Source organism: Heteronotia binoei, chromosome 13, assembly GCF_032191835.1.
Source record: "Heteronotia binoei isolate CCM8104 ecotype False Entrance Well chromosome 13, APGP_CSIRO_Hbin_v1, whole genome shotgun sequence".
Lineage (NCBI taxonomy): Eukaryota > Metazoa > Chordata > Lepidosauria > Squamata > Gekkonidae > Heteronotia > Heteronotia binoei.
In genome coordinates, this window is record NC_083235.1 from 63,591,210 (window position 1) to 63,604,926 (window position 13,717).

Below are 13,717 nucleotides of genomic sequence, written 5' to 3' on the forward strand. Positions count from 1 at the left end.
TTTTTGGGAGATGCCAGGGATTGAACCTGGGACCTTCTGCTTCCCAAGCAGATGCTCTACCACTGAGCCACCGTCCCTCCCCTGACCAGCAGTGGCTCTCCAGGGTCTCAAGCTGAGGTTTTTCACACCTATTTGCCTGGACCCTTTTTAATGGGAGATGCCAGGGATTGAACTTGGGACCTTCTGCTTCCCAAGCAGATGCTCTACCACTGAGCCACCGTCCCTCCCCATGAACATATGAAGCTGCCTTCTACTGAATCAGACCCTTGGTCCATCAAAGTCAGTATTGTCTTCTCAGACTGGCAGCAGCTCTCCAGGGTCTCAAGCTGAGGTTTTTCACACCTATTTGCCTGGACCCTTTTTGGGAGATGCCAGGGATTGAACCTGGGGCCTTCTGCTTTTTTTTTTGGAGATGCCAGGGATTGAACCTGGGACAGGAGACACCGAGAGAGAAGTCCTAAATCAGATCTAAAACATAAACCATATTCATACACAAGGTAGCTAAGGGAAAGATATATATATATATATATATTGCAGTTATCTGTCGCAAACAGCTGGCTGTAAAATTACCCACCCCCTGGAGAGCCACTCTTACGCTAGGTTACTGCTTGTGGATTCATCCGAATGGCAGAACGAGCAATCCCATGAAACCTGGACTAGGGAGGAGGTTGAAGCAAAGAAAGAAGCGTACAGGGAGGGGGAGGGACTAGGAGCAAGGGGCGGAGACCGAAGCCTTATTGGCACGCGCAGAAGCCCAATAGAGCGCCGCTTGCCGGACAGGGGGCCGTCCGATTGGCAGCTTAGTAGGTGGGACCTAGAAGGCGGAGAGCGGGTGGGCGTATCCACACGGGGACGGAGTGGGCGTGGAAAGGGAGGGCATAAATAGGGGAGCCGCGAGCTCTCGGGCGGTACAAGAAGGGCGTCTCGCAGCTGCTGAGGTGGAGGGCGCTGCCTCTCTTGTCCCCGGGGTGTGTGAGAGAAGCGCAGTTCGTACTTCCCCCTCGCGCCCTTCGGTGAGGGTAATGGGGCTACGGTACTGAATCCTTCCTTCTTCGCCTTTCACTCTCACCGGGATTTTAATTTTGCACTATTCCTATCACCGCCTCACTCACCCCGGGTGAGTATCGGCTCTCTGTGTTTTGCGTGTGGTGGTGGATAGGGAAGGAAGGGGACTGGCACAGGCCAGAAGCGGCCGGGGTGTGGGGTTGCCACAGCCTCGTCACCGCGGAGTGGGGGGCGGGGAGGCTTTTTGCGCCAACCCCGCTGAAGAGAGAGAGAGAGAGAGGAGTGTGTGCGGGGAGGCAAAAGGAGAGTCGCGGAGGCCGCTGCGGGGGGAGTGGGAGGGAGGGCGGCGGCGAGGGAAGGCTCGCTGGTTAGTCCGGAGAGAGGCGAGGCGGGTGTTGGCAGAGGGCTGACAGGACGAGCGCCGTGCCGAGGGTGTTGACACAGTTTGACACAGCCCTGCAGAGGAAGGCGGAGAAGTAGTGAGCGAGGCGCAGCCCCTCTGAGGCGCTGACGGGGGTGGTGAGGGAGAGGAGGGGGGGGGGAGAGGGAGAGGATGGGCTTGTACGTGGTTGGCACGAGGCAGCCTCGCTCGACACGGGCGAAGCTGCTAGGCTGGAAGAGCGCGTCTCCCGCCCCCTAGAGAAATAAGTGGCGCTGTCTGGGGGGGGGGGGGTGGAGGGGTGCAAATGTTGGGACGGAGGAAGGGAAGGGAATGGAAAACAAAACCAGCCAGTATCGTCATGCCCCCCTGTGCAAATGGATGGTGCGGTCTCATTGGTGCAATTCTGGTCCACCGCACCTCGAAAAGGATATTGTAGCATTGGGAAATGGTGCAACTGGAAAAAGGGCAACTGGAATGATCAAAAGGTTTGGAACACTTTCCCTATGGCTGGCTGAGCTTTTGTGGAGGGGGGAGGGAGGCGCACCAATGTGGGCACCGCCTGGCAGAGGCAACTGCGCTTGGAGAGACCGACGGTGGGGAGTAGGGGGGGGGGAAATGGGAGCGCCTTGGCCCGATTTCCTTTTTCCCCCCTCTCCAGAAGAGAGGGTTGAGGGGGCAGTGTGTTGTTCAGGAGTTGTAGATGGTCATGGTTGGCCATGGTCTCTGTTCGTTTTTTGTTTGTGGAGCTAAAAAGGCAAGTGTGTGAGGAGTTAAGTGAGTGGATGGGGAAAGAGAATATGCTAGAGATAATGCAGGGGGAGGCCTAAGGGGAAAGTTTCCTTGTGGGATCTCAAGAGTTTGTAAAGATCTATGCGAGGTGGCAGCGGGGAGATTATAGAACAGTTCTGCCTATATTTTGTAGGCTTGTCGGATTGGCAGGGAGCTCATTTTTAAGAATATCTGCTGCTCCTCCCCATTATGTTATGGGAAGGCTACGGGGGTTGAGATAATGGAGAACTGGGCCTGGCTTGGCTTAACTAGAAGAGAGAGGGCTTGACCAATCATCTTCCCCCATCATAGAAAGCACCGTTTCTCCTGCTACTGGAGCTCAAAGAGCTGTGAGCAGAAATTTAATGAGACCCAACTGCCTGGTTATGTAACGCCATATATTCTGCTTAAGATTCCTCCTTTCCCCCTTCTTGTATCACCACTATAATAATGCAGTCAGCAGGCTTAGCTAATTTTAAAACTCCTTTTTTAAATATAGAAAATGTGGGGAGTACTCTGATTTGTTTTGTTTGGTGAACTCCTTGTGTTGTATCTTAACACGGAAAGGAAAGGATGACATGAATTTCATCTTTTCTGCCCTTCTTAAAATAATAGTATTGTTCCAATTGTGCAGAGGAGGTTAAACAGATGAATTAATAAACCATATAGCTGACCCGGTTAGATCTTTCATACCTTATGCTTTCCCATTTGTAAATATCTTATGTTTGCCCTTGATCTTTCCTTATCCCCACCCAGTGCTGATCCAGCAATCGTTTAAAGGTCGCCTTATCATACAGCTGGGTGTTCTCTTATCATGTAAAAGAGGGGAAGGAAAGGGAAACAACTTTACAAGCAAGGTGAATCTCTGAAAGCTAGCTATTTGGTACAGGAAAGTAAAATCCAGGTATTTAAAATTAGTACTAAAATTTTGATATATGCCTTGGCTCTCCAGTTTTTGAATTTGCTAGACTCCAAAACTACTGTTATGATGCTGTGTTGGGAAAATCCTCAACAGTAGTGGTAACAACTGTTATTTTTTTTAGCAGTAATTGACAATACAAGGCTTTTTAATCCTAATGCATTGCTCCTCTTTGTAGCAAGTTATTTTGGAGGATATTTTAGCTTTGTATTTATAGAAGAGTTACCATGACCTCTTTTTAAATGAAGCAAAACCACTTCATATGTAAGGATTTTGGCCCAGTTTTTTCAAATGCCCGAAATAAGGTGTGGTAAATGTAAAATATTATGATCGTTTTGGGTTGGTAATTGGAAAACTTTACATATCTTGATAGTTTTTTCAGAACTGTCAGTTTTCAATTCAAAGGTAAGAGATGCTTTGCTTCTATTTATTTAAACTGAAGCAGTTGTTAAGTTCGACAAATAATAAACAGCATATTTCTTATTAGTTTGAAGTTTTAGAGTAAGGAATTAGTTTCTTAGGTCTGAGACATTTGAAAATGATTCTAAATGCTACAGCTGGGTTCTATAAATCACTAAAAATAGTGTTTGGTAACTGAACCCTTGACAGGCCTTCCATTGCTGAGATTATGTCCTAAAGACATGCTTACTCTTTTGCACATTGCGCAAGTTCTTGGTTTTCAAATTCAATTTTGAAATGCCTAATGCTATACTTGTAAAAATGTTTTAATCTGTAGTGTTACATTTGGGTTCAGCGTATTTAATGACAGCTTTTAAGCGGCATGTGCAGTGTCAGTGTGTTGTAAATGTCTGCAGTTTTGAAATACAACCTATTTTTAAGTAGCGTGTGAGGCTAAAATAATAGACCTCATCAATTTGCTTTTATATCTTATTTGCAATTTTGCTTTTGTTTTTCTTAAAGGAACAACACTACTCAAGGTGAAGAATAATAATCTTGAAAAAGCACTTTGAAAGAAATTACTTTCCTGTGGTATTGAACCTTTTCTCATTTTGTGGTTTGAAACGGAGACTTTATAATTCTGTGTTGTAGCAGCTATGCAGCTTGAAATACAAGTAGCACTCAATTTTATTATTTCGTATTTGTACAATAAGCTTCCCAGACGACGTGTGAACATTTTTGGTGAAGAGCTTGAAAGACTACTTAAGAAGAAATATGAAGGGCATTGGTATCCAGAAAAGCCATACAAAGGATCAGGGTTTAGATGTATACATGTAGGCGAGAAAGTGGACCCAGTTATTGAACAAGCATCCAAAGAGAGTGGTTTGGACATTGATGATGTTCGTGGCAATCTGCCTCAGGATCTTAGCGTCTGGATTGACCCATATGAGGTTTCATACCAAATCGGTGAAAAGGGACCAGTGAAAGTGCTTTATGTGGATGATTTGAGTGAAAATGGATGTGAATTGGATAAGGAAATCAAGAATAGCTTTAACCCAGAGGCCCAGGTGTTCATGCCAATTAGTGAACCAGCATCTTCTGTCACAAGTTCTCCTTCACCTCCTTTTGGTCATTCTGCTACTGTGAGCCCAACCTTCATGCCCCGTTCCACCCAGCCTTTAACTTTCACTACTGCCACATTTGCTGCCACCAAGTTTGGCTCAACCAAAATGAAGAACAGCAGCCGCACCAACAAGGTTGCCCGCACTTCTCCCACTAACCTTGGCTTGAATGTCAATGATCTGCTGAAACAGAAAGCGCTTTCCTCCTCCATGCACTCACTTTATGGTCTTGGCTTAGGTAGCCAGCAGCAGGTTCCACAGCAACAACAGCAACCGCCGCAACAGCAGCAGAAAACTTCTGCCCTTTCTCCTAATGCAAAGGAGTTCATTTTCCCTAATGTACAGGGTCAAGGTAGTACAAATATGTTTCCTGGTGACAGTCCCCTTAACCTTAGTCCTCCCCAGTACAGTAATGCCTTTGATATGTTTGCAGCCTATGGAGGTCTAAATGAGAAGTCTTTTGTGGATGGCTTGAATTTCAGCTTAAATAGCATGCAGTACTCTAACCAGCAATTCCAGCCTGTTATGGCTAACTGAAACAAAAAACACAAAATCATATTGTACACGTTGAAATGCATGTACCCAAGGGTGTATCTTTTTCACCTCTTGAGTTTTTTTTTAAGAAAAGCTTGTAGTATGAATACGGTCAAGCTTGGTTAGATAAGGACAACATGCATCATTTCTTTTTCATTTGCCAACCAAGCACAAAGTTATTTTTTACTGACTGTACATTAAATATATTCAAAATATGGCCTCTTACAGTATTTAAGATATAGCAAGGACATGGCTGATTTTTTTATATATATATATATAAAAATTGGCACTAATAAGTGGGTTTATTGGTCTTTTCTAATTGTATAATTTAATTTAGTACAAAGTTTGTAAAATATCAGAGTATATATTGTTTCTACAACATGGTATTGCATTTTTATCTTTTTACTACAGTGATCTGTGACAACTGCAGCAGCTTCATGTTGTATTTTTTTTACTGAAATTATAAAATCCATCTTAAAAACATCAATTCTAAAAAGTGTACAAAATATTCCTTAAGTGGTGGAATTCAATTGTATTGGATACTTTTTCCAGGAGAGAAACACAAATTGTATTTTCTGTTAAAAAGTTTAAAGATTTTTTGCTATATATTATGGAAGAAAATGTAATCGTAAATATTAATTTTGTACCTACATTGTGCAATACTTGAAAAAAGGTATAAAAGTATTTTGAGTCAGTGTCTTATGTTAAAGAGAGGGACTGAAATAGTTTATATTAAGTTTGTATTAAAATTCTTTAAAATTCAGCTGGTGTTGTGGACTTATTAAATGTTAAAAGAACATATTGCCATCACTTCCAGTGTGTAAAAGTATAATTCAGTATGTCTCACAAATAGTTTTAAATACTTATGTTCTCTGCTATTTTGCTTAAAGTTCTGACAAAGCACATTGCTTTATAACAGGATCTCTTTGAACAAACTATTCTGTGGTTTTTTGTATGCAGCTTCTCTGCATAGTGAGATTTGGTGCAGAGTTTTACACTTTACATCTGAGATTCAGGATTATACTATTGTTGGGTTCCTGTGATAGGATATGTCATCAAATGAGTGCTTGGGAGAACTTATACTCATTCACCTGCAATTAGTAAATCTGAGTAGCACCTGTAGAACACAGTTCACTGTTCTTCTGTTGGGGGAATCATAGTTCTGAAAAGTAGGCTTAATTTGCTCTTAAGAAAACATCCCACAATGAAACATTGCAATATTATAATTAGGAACTGTTAAATGTAATTTTAATGTACTATTTTGAATTGAGGTGAATTTTGTTTCATTGCTGATAATTTAACACATTTTTCTGATACTGAAAAAAATTAGCTTTGGGTTATTCCTATAAATAACCCTGCCAGGAATATTCAGTTCAATTATGTAGTATTTTCATAAGAAAGCTTTAGACGCAAACAGCTTAGATACTTAACATTTCCAAAGTTAGCCTTAATGTGGCTGGATTTGGGATGTATATTCATAGCTAGTTTAAACAGTAAAATAAGCGCAAATGTAGACTTTTCTGAAACCTGCGTTCAAGTTCAGCTGCTGTTTCACATAACATTTGGTATTTACTTATCAGAACTGGGCTTGGGATCTCCTGTGTTGGTGAATCCCACGTCATTTTGGTAGTATGTGTATGTACAATCGCGTTATGGTGTTCTGTGGGCCTCATTGAGGTGAATGGGTTGTGAGTCATCTCTGTGCTGGCTTTCTATTGGCATGGTGTAGGCGTTTCCAGGTTCTTGGAATAGAATCAAGCATGCTGCTTAATACCATGGTGTGCCTGTTTTGGAGAAGTAGGAATGAGGCTGTAAAGAAGAACTGGGCCAGCATGGAGAACAGACAGAAACAGGGCCCTGATAAGTTTCATTTTATAAAACTAACTAGAGGGTTTTTCCCCCTTTTAACTTTCCTGTTCTGGCTTGTATTGAGCTCATTATTTGGCATCCAACAAAAGCAGCCTTGAACAAGTGAAGCTAGTTGATACTGTGTCAGACCAGATTAGACCTGCATGGTCTGATTAGGGTATTGAGCCTATCCCTGTCCTATCTTCAGAGATCCTTCTGAACTGTGGATGACAGGGATGGTGCTTAGGTCCTTGTGCATATGAAGCATGTGTTCCCATTTGCTAGAAGCAATGGACAAAAATGTCATATTGCTTCTTGAATGAAGTCTTTTTAGTAATGCCTCAAAGTTCAAAAGTATTTCCTGCTTACAATACTCCTTTTTGGTTGAGTCCTCTTGCTCTGAAATTATTTCTCACAATTAGAAGTATCTTCCTTTTATGTGATCTTTTTGCACCAGTCCAGTTTGGAATTATCTATTAAAACCAATAGCTGCTGTTGGCATGTGTTCAGGAATTATTTAAAACACTTTGACCCCAGTAATGGAAGTGTTAGGGTTGCTGAGATTGAGCTGAGTTTTATTTAGGGTATGAACACACACATTGGCTAAAAAAAACCCTAATTTACAACTCTTGATGAAAAACAATTGGTTAGATGTAATTGGTGATCGGTTACAATCTGAGCAGTACAAGACAAAATAAAGAAACACAATTAATTGTATTGACAATATTAAAAAGTACAGCAAGTGTAAAAAATGGAGGAAATAACAAGACTGAGATGTTTTGTATCTTCAGATTTGTGCAGATTCATTCTTATCTGTCGTCCTGGTATCAAAGACTGAGATAATGCAGATGTCAACACACTTGTTGGAAGATACAAACATTTTGGTGACCTACTGTGGGGATTACTTTCCTCTGCTTTATATCAACGGTAGATGATAAATTTCCATGGACATGCTGCTTTCCCCAGCATGTTAAGCTGGTGTTTTGAAAGTTTTTTGTCTGAAAATTCTTTATGAATCTGAAAATATTAAATGAGAATTCATCTGGACTCGTTAGTTTTCTATACATGCTGTATTGCTTATCATGAGGACCAGCTCTTTCCTCCCTTACAATTTGAGCCGCAGGGCATTGACACATCAGTTGTATATGCAGTTTCTTGTAGAAAGAAGAGAAGCAATCAGGTAAGAACATCGAGTTTATTGGATGGGAAAATAAAGAAAGCTTTAACAATGTTATTATTGTTCAATTGACGTTAATGCCTCTGGATTTAAGGTCAGATACTGCTCAACTTGCTATACAACACCAAGATTGCTATCACTGAACAAATTTCCATGACACAGATTATTCTTTATATCTACTGTTCAAGCTATTTCTTGAATGTGTGCCTAAAATCTATGAACACTCTAGGCACATGCAAATTATTTGAGTTGGCCCCAAATGGGGTCATACTGCACGTTCTAGAATAATTACCTAATCTGTTTTCAGAGCACACTCTGCTGACTCTTATTTATTTAATGGCTGCTACTATTTTAAAGGGTTTCCATCCAACAAAAATTACTATTAGGGATAGTTGTTTGTGAAATTTTTTCTTAATAGGAAGAAGAGCCTAAAAGGCTGTGTATTTAGCATCTCCCTTCATTGAGTTAAATGTGGGATAGGGCAGAGTTGAATTTTAACTAAACAGTTTATCGGTTGTGTGCATGCATACCTGGGAATTGGTACAGCTAATGCCACCAGATGGTTTGTGCTATGGTGACTGCTGTGTTTCGGAAGAAAAATGCTTTGCTAAAAACGTAAGATTACTTCAATATGTTAAAGGTCTAGTTTGCATTTATGGGTTGGATCCTATATAGTATGAGTGGAGCAGTGTTCCCTCTAAGCTGAGTTAGTGTGAGCTAGGTCACGGTTTTTTAGTCCCCAGTTCGCACATTTTTATCTTAGCTCAGGAAAAATGGTCCCGGAGCAAACTAATTTACTCAGTAGCTCACAACTTTAATGCCAGTAGCTCATAAAGTAGAATTTTAACTCATGTGATTCCACAGCTTAGAGGGAACATTTGGACTGGAGTTGTGCTAAATGAAGAGGAATTTATCTGCTGCTTTCTTGCGGAGAAATTGTGGCTTGTAAGATCACTGGAGACCTGGGTGGGGATAGTTTAAGACAAAAACACCCATCCAGTGTGCAAATGGAAAAGGATGTTAGGACTCAAGTCTGTCATGCAATTGCACATCACAAAGTGCTTTTCTTCATAACTTGCGATGACTGAGGGTAGTGGTAAGGATTTTGTTTGGCTAATGTTGACAAAAAATTACATTGGTTTGGATCCAAAGTTCTGCTTATACAGAGAGCTGGGTGATTTCTGCTGCCTTCATCTTCTAAGCACAGCTCTCTCTCCTGCTCCCATTCTTCCGTCTTCTTAAAGGTTTTTGGGGGGACTATGGAAAGGGATGGGGTTGCAGCAGAAATTGGACAACCCATGCTTCACGAGCAGACTACTACTCACAGTTTGTTGGATCCAAGCCATTGAAACGAAGACCATGGCACAGGTTGCCCACAGCTGTTAATTGCTTCAGGAAATCTTAAGTGACCAACTAGATGGAAAATGCCTTCCTTAATTCTGTAGCTTTGGCCTACAACAAACTGCAATGTACATTGCTCTTTATTGTCACTTGGAATATTGGTGATCCTAACACATGCATTCTCGAGAAGAATGCAATCATGTTGATTTCAGGAGGGCTTGATTTAGTGAAATATTTTCACTTATACAATTGAGAATTTGTGTCAGAATGGGTTCTGTTTACTAGAAAGTATTCAGGTTAGAGATGGCAGTTTTCACAAATGAAATTTACCTTACTAATGACACAAAGCATCCTCTTTTTTTAAAAAAATCATAAAACTTGTATTTATCGATTGCATGTACACTACTAGATTATACATAAACAAACATAAACATACAAAACCCACCACCCAACCCTCCACCCAAGGAGTTTACAAGGCTTCACCATAGCACAATTCCGATTTCCTCATGGTAAATCCGATACTTTTTATCCAAACATAAATAATCCCATGTCTTCCTACAATCTCATATATTACCTCCTCTTAATCTTACAGTTAAAATGTCCATCTCAGCTGCGTCAAATAACTTTTGTAAAAACTCTCCCCTGTCTGGCAGTTTAGAGACTTTCCAGTATTTCGCATACAAAATTCTCGCGACTGTTATTATATGCAGCAACAGTTTCTTCTCTTGTCTGGGTAGGTTCCCTTTATACACATTTAATAGGTATAGCTCTGGGGTATGTTGAAGCCTTGTTTTTAATATTTTTTGAGCCCATAAATTAATCTGGGCCCGGTATTTTTTGGCAAATTCACACTGCCACCAGATATGAAAGAGAGACCCTTTTACTTTCCTGCATTTCCAACATTTGTTGGAATACGTTGGGTATATTTTACTCATTCTTTCAGGTGTTAAGTACCACCTGTACATCATCTTGTATATATTTTCTTTAAACACTGCAGATTTTGTTAGTTTTAAATTTTGTTTCCAGATTTTTTCCCATTCTTCCATCTCAATATTATATCCGAAATCTTTCAACCATCTTATCCAGCTTTCTTTAACCACTTCGCTTTGCATTTTAATTTGTAAGAGCCAATTGTAAATTTTTGAGATGAGTTGCTGTTTATCACAAATTATCACATCAAATTCGTTTAGATTTTTAGCAAATCCTATTTCCTTATCTGCCTGGTATTTAGATTTCACTTGATTTCTCAGCCACCAATCCAATTTCGTGTTATCGTCTAAGTTGACACAAAGCATCCTAATGGCTGCAGTCTTACACCTAGCTGTCTTAGCACTGCCTTTCATACAAGCAGCTTGTATGAAATGGACCTAGCAGTCTTGGTGCCAGTGTAAGAACGCTTGCTAGCCCTGGCACTCCTCGTCAGCTGATATTTTTACCTCTGCTTGTTACAGCTTATGTACTAAGAATAGTGCTTTCTAGTAAGGTAAGTGAATAGCGCTAGTTTATTTTAGATGGGGAAATTTACATAAGGCCACAAGATTTGATTGAGGTACTTTGGGCTCAGCTGCTATATCACCAACTCTTCCGTGTTGCTGCTAAGAGTCCTGGAGAGTCATAGGTAACCTGTGTATGCATTGTTTTTAATTCCTCTCTGTCCAGTCAAGGAGCTCAAGGTGATTCTTCATTTTCTCCTCACAAAACCCTATGAAATAAGTTAAGAGAGGGTGACTGATCCAATATCACTCTGAGAGCTTCCAGGTTGAGTAGGGGTTTGATGTTAGGGTCTCTCAGTTCATAGCCAATACTTCAACCCAGGGTGTCAAACTCATTCGTTATGACGGCCAGATCTAACATAAATGAGATCTCGTTGGGTAGGGCCAGGTGTGTCATAAAATGTAATGCCAGGTAGTGGAGATATAAACCTTACAAAAGATATAGACAAACCGAATTAAAGATGTAAAAAAAACCCACTTAAAATATGCTTAAAAGTGTAGTGTTTTTGCAACATTTTGTCTATTTAACAGTTTCTGATAACTGACACCTCTTGCTCTGAATTACTGCATCAAAATCTGGAGACAATGTCTGTACTGTAGCAATCTTGAGGATGCTGTTCGGATGTTGTTCAAGTGTGTGTCTGCAAGTTGCAAACCTACTTTTGATTTATTGACATTCATTACAGAAATCTCATGGTCAATGCTTTGAGCCTAAGACCCAGGGGGAAACATGAAACGGCTGGGCATGGTGAGCTTTTGTATGTAAGTTGCTTCGTATGCCAGTCAGCCAGTGGAGAAATAGAGGCTTTGTTCTGTAGCTGCTCTGCGATTGAGCAAGCCTGGCAAAGCGAGCTGTGATGCATAAGGAAGCGAGAGAGAGAGAGAGAAGGAAGCTCGCCGGCCTGATAGGAGCCCTCTGGGGGCCTGATCCAGCCCTTGGGCTGCACATTTGGCACCCCTGCTTTAACCTCTGCACCACATTGGGTTTTTTGCCTTTCTAGGTACAATTCAGGCTAACAGTCAAAAGATCACTCAACAATGCCAGTGAAAGAGTATTCTTGAGAGTATCTCTTGTGGGGCCAGAACTATTTTCTTCTGCCCTGTGTGAGGATTGAAATGGTGTTTTAACTGTGTAAAAGATTTATAGGTTGGGTTATCTGACATTACTCAATGATTTGTTCAGTTCTTAATGCTATATGTGAGGTGTTGGGGGGGGGGGAAGGCTTTGGTGGCTTGGAAGAAGGTACAATACCCTTCAAAAATGTCATTGTATGATACAACACCAACTCCTCTAACAGCAGCTTTTTTTTGTGGAATAAGGGGAGGGAGGTTTTTACCAGTTTCCCTGTCCCACTGCAGTTTCCCCTTTGCTTCCCAAACTGTTCTTTTGGGTCCACTGACACACAAATAACACAATCGGGGGAGGGGGAATAGCCTGCTTTTCACATGACTCTCCTTGCACTGCTTGGGACCCCAGTTGAAGTCCCCCACTGTATAAACAAACTCCATATATACATATAGCTGAATGTCTCATATATACATATAACTGCATATAGCTGAATGTCTCAGCCACTGTCACCATCATTTGAATGTCAAGTGCAGTTATAAGGATTAGTGAGGGAAAAGATTGCCAAAAATTTGTTTGAAAAGTGTAAGATGATAAGAAGATAGTCATTGGCCATGGAGCTTCTGTAACACATCTGCAACTTGGTTCCAAACCATTCGCATGTTTAATATGATTTAGCACTGCTTAAAATAAGTTTATATAAAGGAAGGGGGGGGGGGGGGTTAACCACATCTCCTTAGGATGGTTCTCAGTCTAATGCTTTGATTAAAGAACCAATTTTAAAAACCCTATTATACACACTTCCTAATACATGGACATTTCACCTTCAGTCCTTGTGTGACTTCAGTCAGATACACATTTGTAATACCTGAACTGATTAATTTATGGCTTGGTAAACATGACCTGAGTTCTATCCCAGCGGAAGCTGGTTTCAGATAGCCGGCTCAGGTTGACTCAGCCTTTAATCCTTCCGAGGTCGGTAAAATGAGTACCCAGCTTGCTGGGGGGGAAGTGTAAATGACTGGGGAAGGCAATGGCAAACCACCCCGTAAAAAAGTTGTGAAAGCAACGTCACCCCAGAGTCGGAAACAACTGGTGCTTGCACAGGGGACCTTTCCTTTCCTAAAGAGTGTAGTAAAAGTCTGCCGTGAGAACGTCATGATGTGCTGTCCTCCCATGGGTTGGTAATGACTCGGTGCTTGCATAGGGGACTCTTTACATAAGAACATAAGAGAAGCCATGTTGGATCAGGCCAACGGCCCATCCAGTCCAACACTCTGTGTCACACAGTGGCAAAAAATTTTATATATACACACACACTGTGGCTAATAGCCACTGATGGACCTGTGCTCCATATTTTTATCTAAACCCCTCTTAAAGGTGGCTATACTTGTGGCCGCCGCCACCTCCTGTGGCAGTGAATTCCACATGTTAATCACCCTTTGGGTGAAGAAGTACTTCCTTTTATCCGTTTTAACCTGTCTGCTCAGCAATTTCATCGAATGCCCACGAGTTCTTGTATTGTGAGAAAGGGAGAAAAGTACTTCTTTCTCTACTTTCTCCTTCCCATGCATTATCTTGTAAACCTCTATCATGTCACCCCGCAGTCGACGTTTCTCCAAGCTAAAGAGTCCCTTTTTAAAGAGTGCAATGGCACAGTATAT

At 41.4% G+C, this 13,717-nt stretch overlaps 1 protein-coding gene across 2 annotated transcripts; it reads left to right on the top strand.

The window, feature by feature from the left end:
- Positions 1-830: 830 nt before the first annotated feature.
- TOB1 (transducer of ERBB2, 1) lies at positions 831-5,891 on the top strand. Of its 2 annotated transcripts, none has more exons than XM_060253153.1 (2): positions 831-1,117; positions 3,996-5,891. In XM_060253153.1, exon 2 carries the CDS (start codon positions 4,130-4,132, stop codon positions 5,129-5,131), a length of 1,002 nt encoding a protein of 333 aa, XP_060109136.1. In that variant the 5' UTR covers positions 831-1,117; positions 3,996-4,129; the 3' UTR covers positions 5,132-5,891. The 2 variants fall into 2 exon arrangements, with proteins under 2 accessions (XP_060109136.1, XP_060109137.1); XM_060253154.1 differs by lacking the exon at positions 831-1,117 and adding an exon at positions 2,874-3,059.
- Positions 5,892-13,717: the final 7,826 nt, after the last annotated feature.

Bases quoted from the DNA above. Each gene is read 5' to 3' on its own strand.
- TOB1 (XM_060253153.1), top strand. From the start codon at position 4,130: ATGCAGCTTGAAATACAAGTAGCACTCAATTTTATTATTTCGTATTTG.